The sequence below is a fragment of the Oncorhynchus keta genome, chromosome 27 (genome assembly GCF_023373465.1).
Source record: "Oncorhynchus keta strain PuntledgeMale-10-30-2019 chromosome 27, Oket_V2, whole genome shotgun sequence".
NCBI classification, from domain to species: domain Eukaryota; kingdom Metazoa; phylum Chordata; class Actinopteri; order Salmoniformes; family Salmonidae; genus Oncorhynchus; species Oncorhynchus keta.
This window is the reverse complement of record NC_068447.1, coordinates 35,752,916-35,776,781: the sequence shown is the minus strand read 5'-3', so window position 1 is coordinate 35,776,781 and position 23,866 is coordinate 35,752,916. Positions and strand designations below refer to the sequence as shown.

Here is a 23,866-nt window from a genome sequence, read left to right as displayed (position 1 = left end):
GTCAGGTGGTTTAAGCATGTACCAGTTTAGGTCACCGAGGAGGACAAATTCAGACTTGGTGTAAGGGGTCAGGAGAGAGCTTAGGGCAGGTAGGGTGGAGACCGGTGCTGATGGAGGACGATAGCACCCAGCAACAGTCAACAAAGAGCTATTTGAAAGTTTAATACTTAAAACCAGAAAATCTAATTGTTTGGTTAACATCAGTATTCAAAACACTCTTCCTTCACCACGTCTCAGTAATGACCAACCCATCTGGATTGGAGCTGTGAACCCACACTTTCAATTGATACATTTTAAGTAATACGCTTCTAGTGTTAACGTGCAGAAACCCCAGGATTTTACGGGAGCAGAAATCAGTGTAGCGGGTAACAGAGCACAAGTCAGAATTGGGGCTAGCAACAGCAGATGCTTCCCATCAGAATATGCCTCCCTCCTTCTAGAATGAGATTTTAGACAATCCTACAAGAGGCCGAATTATACGAAATAAGTTATTGAACTTATTTAGGTCATAACGCCTTTGTTCAGGGTTACCATAATAAACCAAATATATACCGTGTATTTTCAAATATTGAGCAGATTCAGGTCATTACTGAGGCGGAACCATGTCGAGGGAGATTTTGTAACAAGAAAAGAGGAAGAGTGTTTTAGGTGGACCGGAAGTTGTCTCCCGGAGTCACATTGAAAAACGAAAATCATTGATAACGTTAGCTACGCTTGTAGCTAGTGTCAAGTAAGTCATTGCGAAAATATGAATTTAATTACTGATTTAATGTTGTGTTGTTAGTACACAGCATACTTTTTTAAACGTGTCAAACCTGTTTGGGATTATTCCTTGAGACGAGTACTCCATGATAGTGTTAGCAAGAGAGCTAACAACCAGTCATAGAAATCAACAGAATATCTAAGCTAACGTGTCAGCCAGCAGCTACTCTTTTTACGCCACTTTGATATCGAAGTGACTTTTTCGTAGCAGGTTGGGAGAATTTACGCAGTAGATTTAGGATCATTAACGTAGAAGGTCAGGAGACTTAGGTGGTAGCAAAAAATGCTTTCATAACGTACTACGAAAATCACCTTGTATCAAAGCGGTATGAAAAGATTGTCTCAGCTAAATTAGTTAAGAGAAATACTATTTTTCAGCTGCGATAGTGACTTTTTCGTAGCAGGTTAGTATAATTTACGCAGCATGTTATAATTATTAACATAGCAGGTTAGGAGACGGAGGTTAACGTTAGGACATAGTAGGTTAAGTTTAGCGAGAATACTTTCCTAACCTGCTACGAACATCACCCTCTATCAAAGCGGTTCGTAGCTATATCTCAGGGGGCACTACCTGAAGTGTAAACTATGTACCAGCAATACACTTCAAATCAAATGTAGACCTTACAGTGAAATGCTTACTTTACAAGCCCTTAACCAACAATGCGGTTTTAAGAAAAATACCTTTAAAAAAAAAGAAATAAAATAACAAATAATTAAAGAGCAGCAGTGAAATAACAATAGCGAGGCTATATACAGGGGGTACTGGTTGGTCAAGGTAATTGAGATAATGTATACATGTGGGTAGAGCTATTAAAGTGACTATGCACAGATGATAACAGAGCAGTGTAGAAGAGGGGGGTTGCAAGTAGTCTGGGTAGCCATTTGACTAGATGTTCAGGAGTCTTATGTCTTGGGGGTAGAAGCTGTTTTGACGCCTCTTGGACCTAGACTTAGCGCTCCGGTACCACTAGCCCAATGGTAGCAGAGTGTACAGTCTATGACTAGGATGGCTGGAGTCTTTGACAATTTTTAGGACCTTCCTCTGACACCGCCTGGTATAGAGGTCCTGGTTGGCAGGAAGCTTGGCCCCAGTGATGTACTGGGCCGTACGCACTACCCTCTGTAGTGACAGCCAGTCAGGATGCTCTCGATGGTGCAGCTGTAGAACCTTTTGAGGATCTGAGGACCCATGCCAAATCCTTTGTCTTCTCAGGGGGGAAAGGTTTTGTCGTGCCCTCTTCACGACTGTCTTGGTGTGCTTGGGCCATGTTAGTTTGTTGTTGATGTGAACACCAAGGAACTTGAAGGTTTTTACAATTGACATGAATGGTCTCTAACATTTTTTTCATAGGGCACGCAGTGGAGCAGCATACAGACTCATTCATTCCTGATGACTCCACTTGAATAATCGTAGATATGTTTATCTCAAGGGTGGCCCCTCGCCTCAGTCTGCTTTGCAGAGCAACTGGTAAGTTTGTCAAGACACACATCAGATATATAGCTAGCTTAAAGTGGAACTGACAATATTTTAACTACTTAGCAGATGTGAAACAGACCATCATAATATCAGTAAAAAAAAGTCAAATGACCAGTTTATGCTCCAAAACCAACTTTATAAGAGGTTTTAAATGGAGGTTATATTTGACTCAACATTCCATGATGTACACTAAAGCATTGTTGGCAGAATAGATGGATGCAGGTCAATGCATGATAAATATAATTCACCAATACATTTCTTGGTTGTCCAAAACATATTGCTATCAGGTTGTAATTTACAGCTGGCCTGGTGCATTGTTTGCTGCCTCCATCCGGTTGTTTCGGTTTCCATGACAAAAAGGGAGGAATGTAATTCAGACTGTCAATAAAATCAAACGAGCAAGGGCAATGATCACTAGTCAGTCATAACATAGGCTTGCGTATCTGTTTATGTAGCAAGCTAAAAACACAGCGCCTAACGCTAGCTGGGAGGATGTCATGTCACTTTCTCCTCATATCGTTTTTTTTCGGTGGCTCTACATGGCTAGAGGTCCAGGTGTCATTTGGTTAGCTAACAATAACTTGATTGAATTATCCAGTTAGCATATCTCCTGCGATCGCAAATTCACTCAACTTGATTTCGGAGCACTTTCGTCTGTGTGCCAGAGCTCAGAATAACTGATGAATTTTCGAACACGCAACACCGGTGTCAGTAAACGTAGGCAAAACAAATAAGTTAGTCACAAACGCTCTAGATAACATGTAACCAGCTCTGCTAGGGCAAGTAAAAAGGTCAGAGGGAGGTGTTCTCTCATTTGTGTCAAAGTAGCTTGCTTGCTAACTTTAGCCGTTTAGCTTGGTTGCAGGCAAGCCGCAGAAGGACGAGGAGGCTACAATTATCCATCGTTTATCAGTGGAATTTTGACGGCCAACTAGCTGAACAGTTTGAGAGGGTTTATCTAATGTTCCTTCTTAGATTTGAGCTCATCTTGCTCTGGTTAGCATTAGTTGTTGATGTGCATAACTGAGGGAGAGAGAGCCTACCCTTTCATGGTTGTTGGATCAATAGGATTGTAAAGTTCTCAAAAGTAAGAGGATTCATGTGGTATTGACATATTTGCAGAAATCCATTCAAGTATATTTTGTGGCTTTTGGCGAATGCGTTCTATTGATCTTAAGTCGTGCTGTTGCTACTGACTGAACACAACGTCCAGTTCAAAGTGAATGATGGCAGGCCTGGGTGGAAAATGGCTTGTTTGTATAAAGGCCTACTGTAGCTCTGATTGGCTTTGGTAAACCGGTCTGTGTAGACTCCGGTCCTGGACAAGACGGATGTTTTTATTCAGTTTTATTTACTGCAGTGTCTATTAATTGTCCAAATGCATGGCTGATTTCCCACTCTATATTGCTATAGAATTTTCCCAGGTGCCTTAGTAAAAGCAATTCCCAAACATTCTAAGAATGTATCAAAATGACCATATCTAAGTGCTTGCTTGTCAGATTTTTTTTTAATTGTCATATTCTTCCTGGGGGTGTAAATGAACAGATTTTAATACTATTTTATGTTTCTAAAATGCTGCCAGTTCCACTTTAAAATGTGGCACTATCACTTAAATGGTAAAATGATACAATTCTGTTTATTCTCCTTCAACGCTCAGGTGCACTTCAGACTCCAGTACAGTCATTGCGTGGATCTCTACTGCCCGTCTTCCCTGCTTGCTGCTCTTCTCTAAATGGAAAAACCAGAAACTATGGAACAGCAGCAGATAACTCACAGCCTCCTCAACCGTGGGTGGCACTGGAGCCAGACCTGGAAGAGTTCCTCGTCCCTCGTAATCTATCAGTGTCCCCATTGGAGAGCTGGCTCTCCCTGCACTACTCCCTCCCTCCCCTGCTAGAGGCTCCTCAGCCTCTGGAGGAAGGAGATGTGATGGTGGACACCAAGGTGTTGCCCCCATTTGCAGTCCCTCTACTGGAGGAGGGTGATGGCTCCGTCACGCCCCTCAGCTGTAAGAACGTGCTGGAGATCCGGCGGCGGAAGATGAACAGGCACAAGTACAAGAAGCTGCTGAAACGCACTAAGTTCCTGAGGAGGAGAGTGTTGGAGGGCAGGAGGAAGAAGAAGCAGGTCAGTGTTTTGGTGGAGATGGAAGGAGAATGTTGTGCTCTTAATTGTTGTTCTTATGAGTATAAACTCTTAACGGGATATTCTGGGATTTTGGCAATGAGGCCCTTTATCTACTCCTCCAGAGTCAGATGAACCCGTGGATACAATTTTTGTGTCTCTGTCCATTATGAAGGAAGTAAGAGGTAGTTTCACAAGCCAATGCTAACTAGGCGTTTGCTCAGTGACTGGAAGTCCATCGGTATCTATTGGATGCTACCTCTAACTTCCTTCAAACTGCATTCAGAGACATAAAAATGGTATCCACGAGTTCATCTGACTCTGGGGAAATAGATAATGGGCCCTATTGCTCATTGGGGTGGCAGGTAGCCTAGTGGTTAGAGCGTTTCTGGTTGCCAGATCGAATCCCAGAACTGAACTGAAATGTGTCATTCTGCCCCTGAACAAGGCAGTTAACCCATTTTTTCCCGGTAGGCCATCAATATAAATAAGAATTTGTTCTGACTTGCCTAGTTAAATAATGGTCAAATTAAAAATGACAAAATCCTTAATTATCCCTTGAACTGCTTATCACTCACAGCTTATGTTACCTCAGTAATAATGTCCCCACTGCTTTGAACAGATTGTAACACTTATTACAGTCTCTGAGCGCTCTAATAGTGTATTTACTGTACTTGTGTGCAGAAAGGCTTTGAGAAGGATCTGCAGAGGATCTGGATGAGAGCTGGACTGAAGAAAGCCCCAGAGGGATGGAACACACCCAAAATCTTCATTAAACAGTACAAGTCCAAGAGGGGATGAAGAAGAGTACATGCAAGGCTGAAAGCCTTCTGGCACACCGCTGACTGACCCACATACTGGGTCATAACAGGACACGTACGCTTTTCCTCAAACACAGCAGAGCAGCCTGCTCTCCTTTGCTACTTGTCAGTGATTTGGACATTTTCCAGATGTTCTCTCCTGTTGAGTGTGATGTTCATTGTAAGTAAGTGAAAATGAACAATAAAGCTTTGTTTCCCATCCTTATAATTGTATCTACTCATCTTATTTAATATATCATACCAGTATGTTCATACCTGCTTAGCATAGGCTGCTATATTATTTTATTTATACCTTTTCCTTTGCTATTTCGTGAGAGAAACAGTGAGTGGCAGTATTGTACAACCTCTGTTTCATTGAACTTGGGAAAGATGTTAAGCTGACATAGTCCATTGTTGTTCAGTGAGTGACAAAATGGTAAAACAATATTCTGCTATCATGTGATATTAGGTCAGAAGAAGTGGTCACTTTCAAAGATGCCAATGTGAAGCAGGAGATGAGAAGATGCACTCCGTCTGTTTTCTCTGTCTCAGTGCCAGGAGGTGTAGGGTTTCACAGGCACGAGTAGGAGGGGCATACCCTGCTGGTCTAGACTCTGGAGAAGTCTGTCGTTGTGTTGTTGACGCACTTTCTTCAGGTGTTGCTTTCTTCTGTCCATTGATGCACACACATCACCGTTTTGCAGCCTACCATCTTTTCTCCCAGCTTTCGAGGCGAAGTTGGACAAGAAAGACAAAGACATGTTGCTGCTGTTTCTGAGTAAGTTCCAATTTTTGTTTTTACTATAACGGAACAAAAGCTTCAATGTTTGTCGACCCTGCGCCAAAATGATAACGTTAGTCGACCCTGCGTCAATGCAGATTCATTTAAACGTATTTAGCATGAGTATAGTATTTATCCTGATACCAAGTAACTTTACCCTGCCTTTAGGTACAGACAATGTCTACCTCAAATACCTTGTACCCCTGCATCAATGATCTGTTCAATGTACTCTGTATATCACAAAATTCTTATTTCAAATAGGTAAAGAAGAATGGACAATCATGTCTGCCTCGGGTATTTGGTGGCGGTTGGGTGCTTTTCTTATGGGTTCACTCCAATGTGTTTTGAGTTAACTGCGGTCAGAGTGGGAGAGTCAGCACAATCCCTGTAGCCTGTCATTATATGTGCCAGTAAATGAGGGAGAGTCTCACCATAAGTGGGCTGGAGTTACTCAAGATACAGGGATTACCACTTAAACTCAATTTAGGGCCTTAGACAATGTAATTCAATATAGGAGGCTATCAACATGTAGAGTCACTGATTTTCATGAATTCTTACTTAAAAATTGTAATTATAATGACAATGTTCATTGAATGATTTACCAATATCGTGGTCGTTGCAGAAGTTGGTAGGAAGGAAACCAATTTATTCTGCGTATCATGTGTCCATGCATGCCCTAGGCTAGAGGCAAACTGCCATTTACAGGAATGGACAGGAAATTCATACCCTCTTGTTAGGGATGGTTTCCAGATTCAGATATTGACTGATTCCAGCCTCGGCATAATGTCAACAAAATGATGCTTATCAGGCAGGATGTGCCTTCTAGAGCAAAGAGTGTCTCTGAATTGACCCTTGTGTATATAGCTGAATCTGCAGCTTGGTTGAGTTCTTACTGAGCTGTGCTGTTGTGCTCCTCAAACTACAGTGTCATTGGGGGAGAAAAAAAAATTCCTGCACATAGTTTAAAAAATATTTTTTATTTTTACAAACTGTCTTTCTGTTTGTGCAACTAAACTATGTATTACCCTCCTGAGCAAAATAATACAGCATGTACATGTTTTTTTACTTAAATCATTTTCCCACATTCAGTTATGTGTATCATTGCTGTAGTGATTCACCTTCAGATGTAAGTTATTGTGAAAGTGTCAGTCATTTAACATGGCAATTCAGTAGCAGGTAGTTAAATCTTTAAGTGTTAGTTGTGTATGTCTGCACCAGAGACCAAGGAGACATTTACAGGGTATGATTATTATATATTTTTTTCTGTCCACAGAATTGTTTATGTCCTTCAGTGCTGCTCACACCACAGTTCTCCAGCATGGTGGCGCACACACAACCGATCTTGGACTTACGCTTGAGCTCATGGACTCGCATAAACATGTTGATACTAGAGATGAGATATTGCCTCGTCTAGATGGTTATATCATAATAAACATCAGCACCTCAAGTTCAATGACTTCACCAAACAAGAAATAGTCATTTTAATCGTAGGAGAACCTTTGAAAGAAATGTTATTTCAATGCCCCTCGAGACCAGCAACTAATCACATAGGGAGTAAATTTACTGACCGTAAATAAGTAAAAACCACAGTTGATGTGAAACCATGACAGGACTGTATTAGAATGCATCAGAGGAGATGAGCAAGCATTTCCTGTTAGTCTACACCAGTTGTATTTGGAGCATGTGGCATTTGACAGTTTAGTCAATAAGCAGACACTATTATCCAGAGCAACTTACAGGAGCAATTAGGGTTAAGTGCCTTGCTTAAGGGCAAATTGGCAGATTTATCACCTAGTGGCTCGGTGATTCGAAACAGCGACCATTCTGTTACTGGCCCAACGCTCTTAAAACACCTTAAGGATCCGCCCCTTTTCAATTTTCGCCTAAAATAAAATGCCCAAATCTAACTGCCTGTAGCTCAGTACTCAGTACTACTATGCATATTATTGATACCATTTGAAAGGAAACATTTTGAAGTTTATGGAAATGTTAATTGAATGTAGGAGAATTTAACACATTAGATCTGGTAAAAGATAATACAAAGAAAAAAAAATGTTTTATTTTTGTCTTTTTTTGTATCTTTGAAATGCAAGAGAGAGGCCATAATGTATTATGAAAGACCAGGTGCAGTTTATATTTTGGCCAATAGATGGCAGCAGTGTACGTGCAAAGTTTTAAACCTATCCAATAAACCATTGCATTTCTGTTAAGTGTTGTTTCAAGACTGCCCAAATGTGCCCAATTGGTTTATTAATACATTTTCAAGTTCATAACTGTGCACTCTCTTCAAACAATATCATGGTATTCTTTCACTGTAATAGCTACTGTAAATTGAACAGTGCAGTGAGATTAACAAGAATTTAAGCTTTCTGCCAATATCAGATACGTCTATGTCCTGGGAAATGTTCTTGTTACTTACAACCTCATGCTAATCACATTAGCCTACATTAGTTCAACCATCCCGCAGGGGACCTACTGATCCTGTAGAGGTTTTTAACCACTTGATTTGACGAGTCTCCCTGAGTCATATCCCTTTCCCTCATGTGAGGGGATTCTGTCAGATCAGCAGATGAACAAAACACCTGGTATCTACTGTCTCTGCAAACCCAACAACAACCCCTTAAAAACAGCATAGGCCTACTCAAAACTCTAAAAACTTGACTTTCCATTTTTATGGTGTTAATTTAAACAAAACATAAGCCTGCCTGCTAAACCTCTAGAATTGGTGTATGAAATACAATAGGCATCTATGATCTAAGTAATGGTCACCCAGTTGTAACGCTGGGCTGTGGCAGTGGGCACTGGCAGGCTGTGTTTACCCCCAGGACTTTGGCCTTGACAGTTTTTAGCAGGGGAATGAATAGAGCCTCTGTGTTGCTGCCTGGGCTGTATGCTTCTCTCTGCAGCTGGCCCTTAGGTAAACAGCATATGTAATAGCGCCTAGTGAATATCTGGGTTAGAAATAGCAGACCTGCTACGGGAATGCCTTCAGTCCCAAAAGGCTAAACATTGAAATATAGAGAAGTGTATATACTTCTCCCTGTCTCATTCTTGCCCCTTCTTGTTTTTTCTCTTGACCTATTTTCTGACTCTTCCTCCACCCAGTTGTCTCATTGAAGCAGCTGTTAGACCAGCCAGCCTTAACTACTGTTTAAGCTATCTGTTCACAACTCTGTGGTCAGCTCAGATCCAACCCTGCCAGATGAATAGTTATGGTTCCTATGATGACAATGGCATTTTCTGTTATTTGTTACAGGTTCTGCTGTCTTCTTCATGCCCAGTTGTAAGTCCCCATAACACGCGACCTTGATTGTATTACACATTTTTATCCACAACATTTATGCCTCTATTTGCTGTTTACATTTAGTATAAGTGTGTTTTTTAGGGTTATGTTTTTATCTCTCCATGATCTTGTTGAGAAATGTTTTAATTTTGTGTGTTTTTTTCCTGCTGCAAAATGTACAAATAAGTCCTGTGTGTGTTGCATTAGCATGGGGCCAGAGCAGCAGCAGTCTAGGTGTGGTGGTGGAGGCACGCAACATCACCCTCCCAGCTGGGACCCTGGCGATACTGCCCTGCAACAGCCCCCGCATGGTGTGGACCCGGGACCGCCTGAAGGACCGCCAGAGGGTGGTCCACTGGGACCTGGTCCGGAGCATACCAGAGTACTCTGTGGAGAGGATACTGGACATGTCCCCCGGGGTCAAAGAGAGAGTCTACAATGGGTTCAACAAGGGCCGCATAACCATCCCCAAAACCGCCTTCACTGACGGGAACTTCTCCCTCGTCATCAACAGTGAGTTGGGCCCGTGGTATACTGTATGCTCATGACTGTACAGAATATTACACTCATTTATGTTACTCGAGAAAATGTCATTGGAATGTGTGTTATGCCAGATGTGGGAGCAGCTGACCGAGGTGTTTATAGTTGTAACCTGCACCACCACTACTGCCAGCTGCACCAATCCATCAAGATACAACTCAACACCACCAAGTCAGGTGACTATCCACAATAGGTATCTGAATCATGATGATTTGAATAGTCTTCCATACAGTATCTATTATGCTTAAATGAAAAACGCTATTCACCCTGTTCCATCTCAGCCCGTAAGGAGAAGCGGTACTGGGACGGGGACAAGACAGTGTTTGTGGTGTTGCTGGGGAGCTCGGTGGTGTTGCCGTGTGTGAACCGGCGGCCCCTGTGGACTGAGGGCCAGCAGGAGGACCAGCAGCAGGTAGCCCACTGGGACTGGCAGCCCCCTGGGGTGAGACCTGATTTGGCTGACCGCCTGGTGGACCTGTACGCTTCCGGAGAGCGCAGACAGTATGGACCGCTCTTCCCTGTGGATAAGATGAGTGTTTCTGAGGATGCCTTCTCTGTAGGGGACTTCTCTCTGACCATCTCTAACCTGCAGCCCATCGACAAGGGCCTGTACTCCTGTCACCTGCACCACCACTACTGTGGCCTGCACGAGAGACGCATCTTCAGACTCATGGTGGGGCCTCCACTCCCCCCACCTCTGGTCCTCACTGCAGCTCCTGCTGTCCCCGCTGTCCCCCACGCACTCCCCAATGACGACCCAAGTAAGACACTCGGCATATCCCTTTCTCTTAGGGCTTATTCTCTGATTGGAAGTGTGAACCATTTTTCAACTTCATTAGAACATGGCGGGTACAGTTAGAATAAAGCCCTTTCTTTTCAACTATAAATCATTCTATCTTCTCTCTATATTCTCGTTCACATTTTCTCTGAGCTTCGTTTTCCCTAATCTGATTGGTGTTTGTGTCTGCCTGTCTTTACAGCAGCCTGTGGCTAACTGAGAACACTGTTCCTGGGGTATATTTATTGGTCATATTTATAGGCATTTTTGGCCAGTTATGTCAGTGCATCTTTGTGCGCCAGATCTCTTCTCAAACTTTTTCTCTGTCTGCACAAGAGGAAGGGGGAGAGAAAGAGGGAATGAAGGAGTGGGCGAAAGAGGCAACAAAAACAAAAGAAACAGATGGAGAAAAAGAGGGTGAGAAAAAAAGAATGAAAGAATGCATTTGGCCGGGGGAGAGAGCGTTGAGAGCCCTGGAGTGTTGAGAAAGGGAGAGGGTTTTGTTTGGGGAATCTGACTGTTGGCTGCAGGCAGCCTGTCTGAAAGTCTGTCTGAAAGGCCACTAATTGGCCAAAACGGAAGTGCTCTCATTTTCATTGGAGACCTTTTTTAATTTTTCTGTAGTTGAGCAAATGGCTTAGTTTACAGGAGGAGCCATTATAGCTCAACAGGGGCAGTCAAGCCAGACTCCAGGGGAAGGAGGGCACATGGTGAGGCTTTGCAACTGGTGAATTGGGATTTCTGTTCGTCTCTTTAAGTTTCATTATCTCTCTACAGTATCCTGTCTACAGAGTCTCTCTCCATCACTAGTCTGATTCTCTCCTTCTCCCAGGCCTCTGGTTGGGGCGTGTTTATCAGCAAAAGGATGAAATGTGCTACATCTGTTCAGCACCTGGACCAGCTGGGACATGAAAGGGGAACAGTGGGGGCGGTGTTGGCAAGGGTTGGTTCAGTGTTAGATGTGGATCCTCCTTTGTCCTTTTAAGATGGGTTGATCCATTTAACAGCATTTTAAAGTATGCAGGGAAGAAATTCACATGGATCAATGCAGACATATCTTGAGTTCTTTGCTTTGATTTTTACTTTTTGACTTAATCTTTCTTCTACTTAGTTGTGCTTTTTCCCTTGTTAAGTCCAGCCAACTCTTATCCCCATCCTCTGCAATTGCAGCAGCCATTATCCCACTTTTTTGTTACACTGTAATCATTTATGGCAAGCTAAAGTAGAGCTCGGTGTTGTTGTGAGCGCCAGAACCTGGATAAGTCAGCCAAAACATTTAGAATCGAAAATAACCAGAAATGCAGACCAGGTCAGATTCCTTCAGCTCATTGGCTTGCTAATTAACCACAGTCTTTCAACAAGACTAAAACCACTCGCTGTGTGACCTCTGCACGGCACATGTCACATTGTGTTTCTGCGTGTAAGTTCTTGTCTGATCTATCAGGGGAATGGAAACAGGCAACAGCTGAGATACGGAGAGAGAACTGAGGCAAGACTAATTGTTCTCCAGAGATAGTTGACCTTGACCATGACACTGCAGTTTCATGCATATTAACAACATTCAAAACAGACAAGAGATAATTAGCAACTCCGATGCCACTTGGGAAGTGTTGAATTAGATTAATTCAATACAATTTGTTCTGGTGCAGTTTGCAAGATCCACCCAGGGATGGTATCTGTCTTCCGCTCATTTCTTATTTTAAGCCTGCCTCAAGCTAATACCTATCCTCAGGCAAGTTTAATCAGTCATGATGTGTCATTACATACAGACCAGTCAAAAGTTTGGACCCACCTACCTATTCAAGGGTTTTTTCTTTATTTTTACTATTTTCTATATAGTTTTGACGTCTTCACTATTATTCTACTATATATTCTACTATAACACACATGGAATCATGTAGTAACCAAAAAAGTGTTAAACAAATCAAAATATATTTTAAATTTGAGATTCTTCAAAGTAGCCAACCTCTGCCTTGATGACAGCTTTGCACACTCTTGGCATTCTCTCAGCCAGCTTCATGATGTAGTCACCTGGAATGCAAGTTAACAGGTGTGCCTTGTTAAAAGTTAATTTGTGGAATTTCTGCGTTTGTGCGTTTGAGTCAGTTGTGTTGTGACAAGGTAGGGGTGGTATACAGAAGATAGCCCTATTTGGTAAAAGACCAAGTCCATATTAGGGTAAGAACAGCTGAAATAAGCAAAGAAAAATGACAGTCCATCATTACTTTAAGACATGAAGGTCAGTCAATCTGGAAAATATCAAGAACTTTGAAAGTTTCTTCAAGTGCAGTCGCAAAAACCATGATGCGCTATGATGAAACTGGCCCTCATGAGGACCGCCACAGGGAATGAAGACCCAGACTTACCTCTGTTGCAGAGGATAAGTTCATTAGAGTTAACTGCACCTCAGATTGCAGCCCAAATAAATGCAACAGAGTTCCACTGTTCAGAGGAGACTGCGTGAATCAACCTTTCATGGTTGAATTGCTGCAATGAAACCACTACTAAAGGACACCAAGAAGAGACTTGCTTGGGCCAAGAAACACGATCAATGGACATTAGATAAGGTCATTAGAGTAAACTGCACCTCAGATTGCAGCCCGAATAAATGCTTCACAGGGTTCAAGTAACAGACGCATCTCGGCATCAACTGTTGAGAGGACACTACGTGAATAAGGCCTTCATGGTCAGATTGATACAAAAAAACACTACTAAAGGACACCAATAATAAGAAGAGACTTGCTTGGGCCAAGAAACACGAGCAATGGACATTAGAGCGGTGGAAACCTTGAATTTTTGGTTCCAACCACCGTGTCTTTGTGAACAGATGAACTCTGTGAAGCATGGAGGAGGTGGTGTGGTAGTGCTCTGCTGGTGACACTGTCTGTGATTGATTTAGAATTCAAGGCACACTTAACCAGCATTGCTACCACAGCATTCTGCATCAATACACCATCCCATCTGGTTTGCGCTTAGTGGTGCTATCATTTGTTTTTCAACAGGACAATGACCCAACACACCTCCAGGCTAAGGGCTATTTTACCAAGAAGGAGAGTGATGAAGTGCTGCGTCAGATGACCAGGCCTCCACAATCACCCGACCTCAAGACAATTGAGATGGTTTTGGATGAGGTGGACCGCAGAGTGAAGGAAAAACAACCAACAAGTGCTCAGCATATGTGGGAACTCCTTCAAGACTGTTGGAAAAGCATTCCAGGTGACTACCTCATGAAGCTGGTTGAGAGAATGCCAAGAGTGTGCAAAGCTATCATCAAGGCAAAGGGTGGCTACTTTGAAGAATTTAAAATATGTTTTGTTTAACACTTTTTTTGGTTACTATGTGATTCCATATGTGTTATTTCATAGTTTTGTTGTCTTCACTATTATTCTATTCTGTAGAAAATAGTACAAATAAAGAAAAACCCTTGAATGAGTAGGTGTGTCCAAACATTTGACTGGTACTGTATCTGCGGATGGGCCAATGAGAACAGATTTAAAAGAAACAAATGCCTCTAGGTGATGGAAAGCAAAAGTATATTAGTGTCATCAGCCTTCCCAGGCTTGGTTAATACAGTTCTCCACCATCATTATCCACAATGACTATCATTTCTGTTCTCACCCAGCAGGTGAGAGAGACATGTGTAACAGTGGCAAGCTGATTGATGGTTATGGTGCAATAATTGTGTAATGGCAAGGTATGGTACATGTTATTGTGTGCAGACGGTTTGGAAGTAACAATTTGATATGCCAATTTGTAATAGCTATTTTCGTTGATTTAAATCATTTAAATGTTATTTTGCTTAATTGATTGTCTGAAACCTGGCAGAAGTGGTGTTTGTGTTGCACAGAGCATGACTGTGAGGTGAGTGTTGTCAAATGTCTGCTTACACTGACCAGTCAGACTGCTGGAGTTTCAGGGACAGAGAGGCAGCAACAGCTAGGGTTCATTCTTTATACTTTGCAAAACATTGTCTGCGTTTATGAGAAAAGGTAAATATCTGGAAAACTAATTTGGACAGGCTGACCGCACATAACAGAATTCCTCCCCTCGGTCCTTCCTTTCCTCCCTCTCCTCTTTCTTAGTTAATCGGTATTTCTCTTTTTAAGGTATGCAAGTCATTACAGCTGAACCAGGTCAACTCTTCCTTTACTCACGGTCTCTGAAAAAAATTCAAACCAGCCTAAAAATAGTGGCACAACTGTTTTTCAATGATGCAGAAAAAACATGTAATTGTCGTACTAAACATTATGAACACCTGCTTTTTCAATGACAGACTGACTGGGTGAAATCTATGATCCCATTATTGATTGTCACCTGTTAAATGTTCTTCAATCAGCGTAGATGAAGGGGAGGAGACTGATGAAAGAAGGATTTTAGGAAGGTGGCAGCTCAATATTAGGAAGGTGTTATTCATGTCTTATACACTCAGTTCAAATTAAACCACATGTATTGGTTATATACGATCATTAATTTCACTCAACATGGATAAAATAAAACGTGACTAATATAATGTTCCACCACCAGCCTGTGTTTATAACACAATGAGTGTTCATAGCAGACCAGTGAACCCACAGTGTTGTCCTCACACCTTCAGGCCACAACGTGGTTGAACTTGAGAGGCCACGAGTCGTCAACGTCATCCTCCCTGAGCACCGAGGGCACTTCTTCCAGCAGCTGGGTTACATCCTGGCTACCTTCTTCCTCCTAGCCTTCATCATCACAATAGTCACTGTGCTTACCCGACGACGCAGAAAGAGAGGTAGCGTGTGTGGGTGTCTCTACTGTATGTATCTCTGCATGTCTCTTTATCACACACAGACACACTTTGAATGTGCTTCAATGTACACATGTCCTTGATTTAATATTTAAATCAGTTGAGTGGCTGTGTGATTTTGTGACCTGTAAATGGTATGTTAAAGCTGTGTTAATCTTGTTTCAGGGCTGGAGTATGACCTGCAAAGATCTAAATGGTGAGAACCGATTTAGTAAGGTGGTCAGCGGTCACACTTGATAATGAGAATATTACTCATTTTAAGGAGAACCTGAACTCACAGATTTGTTTAATGACTAACCACTTCCCTCTCTTACTGGTAAACAGGAGGGGTCATGTGACTGGCCATGGGGACATTGCATTGGACGCCACAGAGCTGAAGGTCTGCAACCAGGAACACCTGAATTCAAGTAAGGCTCCCATGCTGCCTGTAAGCCCTACCTCATATCGACTAGAGAGTTTGAACAGGGCGACTGGTATCAATAATGACTGTTGCTGCACAGAGCTCATACTGTATATCATGACATGTCAAATTGAATGACCAACCCTTTTTGCATTTCTATCCTTAGATTACAAAAACAACTTACTGAAAGAGAGAGATATGTCCAAAGACCGCAATAAAGGTAAATGTATGTGACATTATGGGTTCCAAACCACAATGTCATGCCTAATTGAATGGCTTTCTTTTTGCTAATGTCACTTCTCATTTCTTTCCTATTATTCTCTTCCCTCCTCCATATCTCTCTCTAGAAATGGATGGAAAGTTGTGGAAGTGAGACAGAAATAGCTGATATGCTGCTGGCTGGTCCAGGGCAGACGTACAGGATAAGGAAGTAAAGGATTATAATGGTGGAATTCAAAGCGGAGGGGGGGGGGGACGCTTTCTCTTTTTATAGACACCCCCTTACCAAACTCTCTTACCAAAACATTTCTATTGCTGCCCCAGTCAACGTTTGTTTTATATTTTCATACTGGTAAAGTCTGTATTCTGATCTGCTGTGATTTTAACATGGCTAGATATGTCTTCGATTTTGTATTACACAGATATTTGATGTCAAGTATTTTATAGAACAATAACACCGTGTACTGTACAACCTTCCTTTTTGTATGTAACAAAACACTTTCTGTCACTGTATTCCTTTAATTCACCCTTCAAACTTTTCATTTTCAGAATGCATGGTGTCTTTTTAATGTGTGTGGGAGAACTGTCGTGTTCCATGTGTGATTTCGTAGCTCATAACGCGTTAAGTTTATTAAAAAGATTTCCACAAACCTTGCTGTAATTGACTGTTAACACATTACATTAAGTCATAAGTAGCTTATAGCCAGGCTTTTAATTATTCATTGGTAGATTGCTTATAAAGGAGTAATAAGACGTTATAACGGTCCTTCTGTAGCACAGTTGGTAGAGCATGGCGCTTGTAACGCCAGGGTAGTGGGTTCGATTCCCGGGACCACCCATACGTAGAATGTATGCACACATGACTGTAAGTCGCTTTGGATAAAAGCGTCTGCTAAATGGCATATATTATTATAACTGTATCCTTACCAAGTCCATTTGTGATTGATGATCATGGACCACAAAGAAGCCTATACATGTAATGGAACTCAGGAAAACAAGCCTTGAACAGAATCCAGATGTGTTTTTTAGGAATGTATGTTAGGATATGTACGTTTGTATGTGAGGGATTGTCTATTTGTGTAATGCAGGCTTTCAGTACACTCAATTTTGGAGCTGTCAAGTTGACAAGCCAACGAATCTTGCAATCTGGGTTATTAGGATTCGTGTAGAAACGGGAACGAAGAGGACTAAGTTTGTAGAAGACGTCATATTTTTCAATTACTGTAATTGGATAAAGGGGTCCTGACACTTTCAGTTTGGAAGCTTTACTTACAAGCAAGTTATCTGTGCAGTAGCATGCTGGTTCATTATCTTCACTCTAATAAATATTAATTAAAAAAACAATACTGGGTTGACCATTATTTAATAATTGTATTACAATGTGTACATTGTGCTACTGTTGTATGAATAGGAAGAACATCTATAGGAAGAATAGGAAGAACACATGCTTCAAGAGGGCCACCATTGTTCCTGTTCCCAAGAAAGCTAAGGTAACTGAGCTAAACGACTACCGCCCCGTAGCACTCACTTCCGTCATCATGAAGTGCTTTGAGAGACTAGTCAAGGACCATATCACCTCCACCCTACCTGACACCCTAGACCCACTCCAATTTGCTTACCGCCCAAATAGGTCCACAGACGATGCAATCTCAACACTGCACACTGCCCTAACCCACCTGGACAAGAGGAATACCTATGTGAGAATGCTGTTCATCGACTACAGCTCGGCATTCAACACCATAGTACCCTCCAAGCTCGTCATCAAGCTCGAGACCCTGGGTCTCGACCCCGCCCTGTGCAACTGGGTACTGGACTTCCTGACGGGTCGCCCCCAGGTGGTGAGGGTAGGCAACAGCATCTCCTCCCCGCTGATCCTCGGGGGCCCCACAAGGGTGCGTTCTGAGCCCTCTCCTGTACTCCCTGTTCACCCACGACTGCGTGGCCACGCACGCCTCCAACTCAATCATCAAGTTTGTGGACGACAACAGTGGTAGGCTTGATTACCAACAATGACGAGACGGCCTACAGGGAGGAGGTGAGGGCCCTCGGAGTGTGGTGTCAGGAAAATAACCTCACACTCAACGTCAACAAAACTAAGGAGATGATTGTGGACTTCAGGAAACAGCAGAGGGAACACCCCCCTATCCACATTGATGGAACAGTAGTGGAGAGGGTAGCAAGTTTTAAGTTCCTCGGCATACACATCACAGACAAACTGAATTGGTCCACTCACACTGACAGCGTCGTGAAGAAGGCGCAGCAGCGCCTCTTCAACCTCAGGAGGCTGAAGAAATTCGGCTTGTCACCAAAAGCACTCGCAAACTTCTACAGATGCACAATCGAGAGCATCCTGGCGGGCTGTATCACCACCTGGTACGGCAACTGCTCCGCCCTCAACCGTAAGGCTCTCCAGAGGGTAGTGAGGTCTGCACAACGCATCACCGGGGGCAAACTACCTGCCCTCCAGGACACCTACACCACCCAATGTTACAGGAAGGCCATAAAGATCATCAAGGACATCAACCACCCGAGCCACTGCCTGTTCACCCCGCTATCATCCAGAAGGCGAGGTCAGTACAGGTGCATCAAAGCTGGGACCGAGAGACTGAAAAACAGCTTCTATCTCAAGGCCATCAGACTGTTAAACAGCCACCACTAACATTGAGTGGCTGCTGCCAACACACTGACATTGACACTGACCCAACTCCAGCCACTTTAATAATGGGAATTGATGGGAAATGATGTAAATATATCACTAGCCACTTTAAACAATGCTACCTTATATAATGTTACTTACCCTACATTATTCATCTCATATGCATACGTATATACTGTACTCTATATCATCGACTGCATCCTTATGTAATACATGTATCACTAGCCACTTTAACTATGCCACTTTGTTTACTTTGTCTACATACTCATCTCATATGTATATACTGTACTCGATACCATCTACTGTATGCTGCCCTGTACCATCACTCATTCATATATCCTTATGTACATATTCTTTATCCCCTTACACTGTGTATAAGACAGTAGTTTTGGAATTGTTAGTTAGATTACTTGTTGGTTATCACTGCATTGTCGGAACTAGAAGCACAAGCATTTCGCTACACTCGCATTAACATCTGCTAACCATGTGTATGTGACAAATAAAATTTGATTTGATTTGATTTGACTAGTCCCGTATAATGGAGAACATTAGCAGTCTAGCCTAAACACACCACTAGATGACAGCAATGTCTAACGAATTACTGGAAAAAAAAATGAAATATTCCCAACTCGATATCGCAAGGATGTGGACCGTCCCTTCCTGTTTTAGTACCGGGAGAGCCACCGTACCGAGACACATTGGAGCTGGAATACAGTCACTTAGAACTCGATTATGTCTAGATTTCTACTTAATTTATCAAAGACAAGGTTATTTATTTTCCAGCGTGAGGTCTACAGTTATATTTATTCATGCTGTCACGGTAGCATTTCGTCTTAGACGGATAGATAGACAGATAGCCTCATAAACCTATTTATTATTGCACTGCCAACCCTTGTTCCTTTCCTGTGTCAATGATTGTCCTACCCTCACTCTCATGGCGGAGACTAAAATAATTTATCACATTGACGAGGAGGAGACTCCTTATCTAGTGAAATTACCCGTTTCTCCTGAGAAAGTCACTTTAGCGGATTTTAAAAATGTCCTTAACAATCGTCCGGTCAATAGCTACAAATTCTTTTTCAAATCCATGGACCAGGATTTTGGGTAAGTAGCCACCATGAAAGCGTACCATTTCTTCGCCGTGTATGTTGTAGTCTTGTTTTTTTTAAATCATATAAGTAAACATGTAGCCCAGCCCTGGTTGGTTACACTGACAACCATGTGTCCAATTTCACAACAAAGGTTGCAACATTGTAACATTCGCGCAGGACTGTGCGGTGTCTAATCTGCTGTTTGGCACCTGTTCATTCATTGTATCCAATGCGCAATATAATAGATCCTCATTTGAAGTTCGGACCCGTCACACCAATATCCCATGATGACACTTAACATGATCCGCTTATATTGTTGTCGATGTTGGTTGTGAGGTTACTGTAGCCTGGACGTTTATAAGGCTGCGCTGTGTGGTCATCATCATGTAATAAGCATATCTAACATGATATGCTACGTTGACAAAGCCTCCACATGTTCGCTGTTTGGCACTAGCTCGGGGTCGAATCCAAATGAATTATTGCCAGACAGGTTTCTCTTGTGTGTTTATGACTTTGGATCACGTATGTGAATAGGGAATAAAGAGAGAGAAGAACAGAAAAAGTAGATTGGAGATTGATGCCGATAATGGCCACATAACCTAACTGTAACCAATCATGATTTTCAGGAGACAGCCATCAAACGTGACTGCGTGACTCTATGATGACAACTTTGACATATATATGTCTTGTTAATCTTACTTAATGTAATAAAATAGGCTATTACATTTCATCTGATGCGTCAAATAAGCTTCTTTAATATTCCAAGTGAATGGTCACAGTAGGGATCATGTATCCCTCTCATGGCCCTCTGTCTTACAGGCACGCGCACGAACACACACACACAAACACACACACATCGTTTACATACAAAGGTAATATCCTCCGATGCTAGGCAGAAGGTGAATCAAGCGAACATGGAAAACACAACGCGTCATATGCTCGTCGTACATGTTACAACGAATGGGTTAACCATCACGTCGTTGATTTAAAATCTTACTCTTCGTTGTTTGGATTTGACCATTTTTGTCATTTCGCCATGGGACTGTAGGCCGCAAATCAGCTGAAAATGCTCTGAGTAGAAACATGGCTGCCCGGTAGAAGAGCACCCCCTGAAAGAGGCGAGTGTCGTGGACTGACGGCCTGCCTTAATCGTCTAATGTAGCGCAAGAATTTGCTTGACATACCTCACGTAAATGTGCCGAACAACCTTGCTAACACTGATATTCTATTTAATAAGTAACGCGCGTTGTAATTGCCCATGTCACTGCTTTTATAGTTATGCCTATTGTCCTGTGAATGGACAGTGTACAGTGGACTATTTTCGCCAAAAGATTTCCAACTTTTTTCTTTGTGACCTGGTGGCATGTCATCAGACATTTAATGAATTATCACTGTCATCAAATAGGTTGGTATATGACTGACTGATTAGATGTTGAATAGAGTTGTTTTTATTATAACCTATGGTCTATTCACAGATTTCTTCATTTATTGTAGAGGGGATATACCCTCTTTTTTTCTCAAACGGTATTTACTAGTATTAGTTCAGAATTAATACAGGAAACGTTCATGAGTAATTCATCATACATACTAAATATAAGAATGCATGATTGTAGTTAGACCCATGTTTTTATTATAAGTAGTACATCCTCTCAACCTTTTCTTTGCGCTCATTTTATGTTGTCGTCACTCAGTCTTTCTGCGCAGACTGATACTCCCCCAGCCATACAGGCCTATAGAGATGGTAAACGTTTCTTGTTAATAGAAGGTGTTTGACCTCTCGCCCTGCGCCCCACGCCCCCCTGCTCCCATACATTCAGACAACATGGACACCTCCAATAATAGGAGGTCAGAGGTCCACTTGTTATAGAGTCCTCCTTGGAGGATGACATATTTGTGTCAATGTCTGTTTCTCCTCTGACAAGCTCACACCATCACAAGCATGTTGCCAAGCACCACGCATGCAGGCAGGCACACACGCACACACACACACACACACACACAAAGTCATAGTTCTATAGAAGCCCTAACTCTCCATCTGGTGTGAATATGATTGTACTGTCCTTATTTGGATTGAGTCATCACAGTGAGTCATCATATTGACTGTTGTATTAGCTGGTGACTTTGTGCTGAATGCAGTCAGCTGCTATCCAGTAGCCAGTAAGGTACACTTAATTCCTTTTACCAATAGGTTATTGTGCTACTGGACTATTGTTCCAGTAATTCTGCTATTGAAGATGTTTAGAGGCGATTGGCTAGCCCAGCTGTTTTTAGTACCAGGTTATCACAAACATCAAAAGATGAAACCCACACACAGAGAGACAGGCAGTCCTTTGTCTAACACACACAGGCTAGAAACGTCACTAGCTTGGACATTTCCCACAGCAGGCAGCACGACCTTGTGAGGGAACTGGTTTTTACTGGTGGCAGGTTAGTTAGTTGGGTCTATACTGTGGCCTCAGCAGGGCCTTCTGTCCTGTCCCTCTCCCTCCAGTCTGTCCTAGTGCAGGACTGGGGCAGACTGCTCCATGGGGCCCCAGGAGAGATGATCCACCACCTGATTAGGAAAGCAAACACAACATGTTTGCTCTAAAGAGTTAAAGTTAGGGGTTGTTGAACACGCTACAGTGTACAGTGTTTTTGGCCTATTCAATCGTTCACAAGAGCTGGTGCTGTGTCTTGTCATGTCAATCAACAAATTCGATCTATTGGTATCTGTACTAGGATATCATTGTTAGATTGTTTCACACACTGAACATCACATGTGAAAGTGAAATCGTTGAGCAGGCAGTGTTGTACTGGCTGTATAACTGGCACAGTACGGAAACAACACTGATGGTCAGGGACACACAAAGGATCATGTGGCTGGTACCACATAGACTGCATAGGTTGCCTTTAGACACTAATTGGTCTTTTGACCAATCCGATCAGGTCAGATAAAGATCTGATGTGAAAAGATCTGATGTTATGGGTCAAAAGACCAATAAGTGGGAAAAAAGATCAGAATTGAGCGACCTATATAAACGCAGCCAGGGAGTTGCAGACAGGTACTGTATGTCTGTTAGAGAAACTAGCTGGGGACTAAAAAGACTCCTGTAGAGGGGAGACACATGGAATCCCTTGCAGTTATTAGACAGTGTTTGATTTGTAAATGTTCAGTCAGTGCCAGGTATTACATAGTAGACCCCCTGTTGTGAAGGGGAGGAAGACAATGTTTTATTTCATTGTAATGAAATATTTGTTTTGTGCTTAATGATATCAGGATTGGTGAATGTGCAACACATCATTTTTTAATGAATTGTTTGTCCAGAAAATGTATTAAGTCCATCTGTGTATGATTATGTATAGATTGTTTAGCTTATATCTCTTGACGTATTGTGTGTCTGTAATTAGGAGTTAAAGCATAGATTTGTGTAGCATAGAATTTAAATCTGGGTTGCTGTTGAGTTTTTATCCCACAACCGCCTGGTAAAATACTACATTATACTGTAATGTTGTTCCACCACACAAATTAGTAGTGATTTGTATTTTTCCAGCAAATTCACAGTAAATTCAACCCATGTAGTAAAATAGCCTTACAGTCTCAGTATCACTTGATAGCTTTGATGTTGATAATATGCTGTTTTGCCGTGGCAACGGTTGAGATGTTTGTTTGAGACCTCAGTAAAATCTTTGTCATAGAGGCTCACTGAAGCTAATGATATAAGGCAAGGGCATCAGTGCTCTTGGTATGATGAATACTCAGCTCCACGTGGAGGGTCAAATCTGCTGGTTCTGCACATGCTCTTTTACATCACTTAGAATATTCATGTTGTTATTATTACTGTACAGTAACTTGGATACGTTTGAGAACCTGAAGTTTCAGGAAGAGGAGGGAGGGTTGAGGACCTGATCCTCTTCAATTATTAAAGACATTTTCATCCTCATTTGATTCACATATATTTTGTGTACTGACTGTTATGGTGAGTGAAAGCCTTGGACTATGGACCAGTGTACAGCTTTCTGGTTGGCCCAGACTACAACCAGCCGGCTGGTTGGTCGCCCCTCCTGACCCTGTGCTGTTGGCCCAGACTATAACCAGCCGGCTGGTTGGTCGCCCCTCCTGACCCTGTGCTGTTGGCCCAGACTACAACCAGCCGGCTGGTTGGTCGCCCCTCCTGACCCTGTGCTGTTGGCCCAGACTA

General features: G+C 42.3%; 3 protein-coding genes across 4 annotated transcripts in view; all 3 read left to right on the top strand.

Annotated features, from left to right (window-relative positions):
- Positions 1-571: 571 nt before the first annotated feature.
- aurkaip1 (aurora kinase A interacting protein 1) lies at positions 572-5,392 on the top strand. Its single transcript, XM_035738740.2, has 4 exons — positions 572-730; positions 2,114-2,230; positions 3,897-4,366; positions 5,048-5,392. The coding sequence occupies exons 2-4, from the start codon at positions 2,179-2,181 to the stop codon at positions 5,162-5,164; spliced, it is 639 nt and encodes a 212-aa protein (XP_035594633.1). The 5' UTR covers positions 572-730; positions 2,114-2,178; the 3' UTR covers positions 5,165-5,392.
- Positions 5,393-5,754: 362 nt separating this feature from the next.
- LOC118359871 (matrix remodeling-associated protein 8-like) lies at positions 5,755-16,588 on the top strand. Of its 2 annotated transcripts, none has more exons than XM_035738738.2 (10): positions 5,755-5,941; positions 9,201-9,227; positions 9,435-9,740; positions 9,842-9,943; positions 10,049-10,528; positions 15,140-15,313; positions 15,485-15,515; positions 15,644-15,726; positions 15,886-15,939; positions 16,067-16,588. In XM_035738738.2, the coding sequence occupies exons 1-10, from the start codon at positions 5,923-5,925 to the stop codon at positions 16,090-16,092; spliced, it is 1,302 nt and encodes a 433-aa protein (XP_035594631.1). In that variant the 5' UTR covers positions 5,755-5,922; the 3' UTR covers positions 16,093-16,588. The 2 variants fall into 2 exon arrangements, with proteins under 2 accessions (XP_035594631.1, XP_035594632.1); XM_035738739.2 differs by having other exon boundaries at positions 5,757-5,941; positions 15,140-15,304.
- Positions 16,589-19,254: 2,666 nt separating this feature from the next.
- LOC118359870 (segment polarity protein dishevelled homolog DVL-1) overlaps positions 19,255-23,866 on the top strand; it is a 49,809-nt gene continuing 45,197 nt past the window's right edge. The window contains exon 1 of the mRNA XM_035738736.2: positions 19,255-19,698. Coding sequence (XP_035594629.2) covers positions 19,529-19,698 — 170 coding nt within the window. The 5' untranslated portion in view covers positions 19,255-19,528. The remainder of the gene's footprint in view (positions 19,699-23,866) is intronic.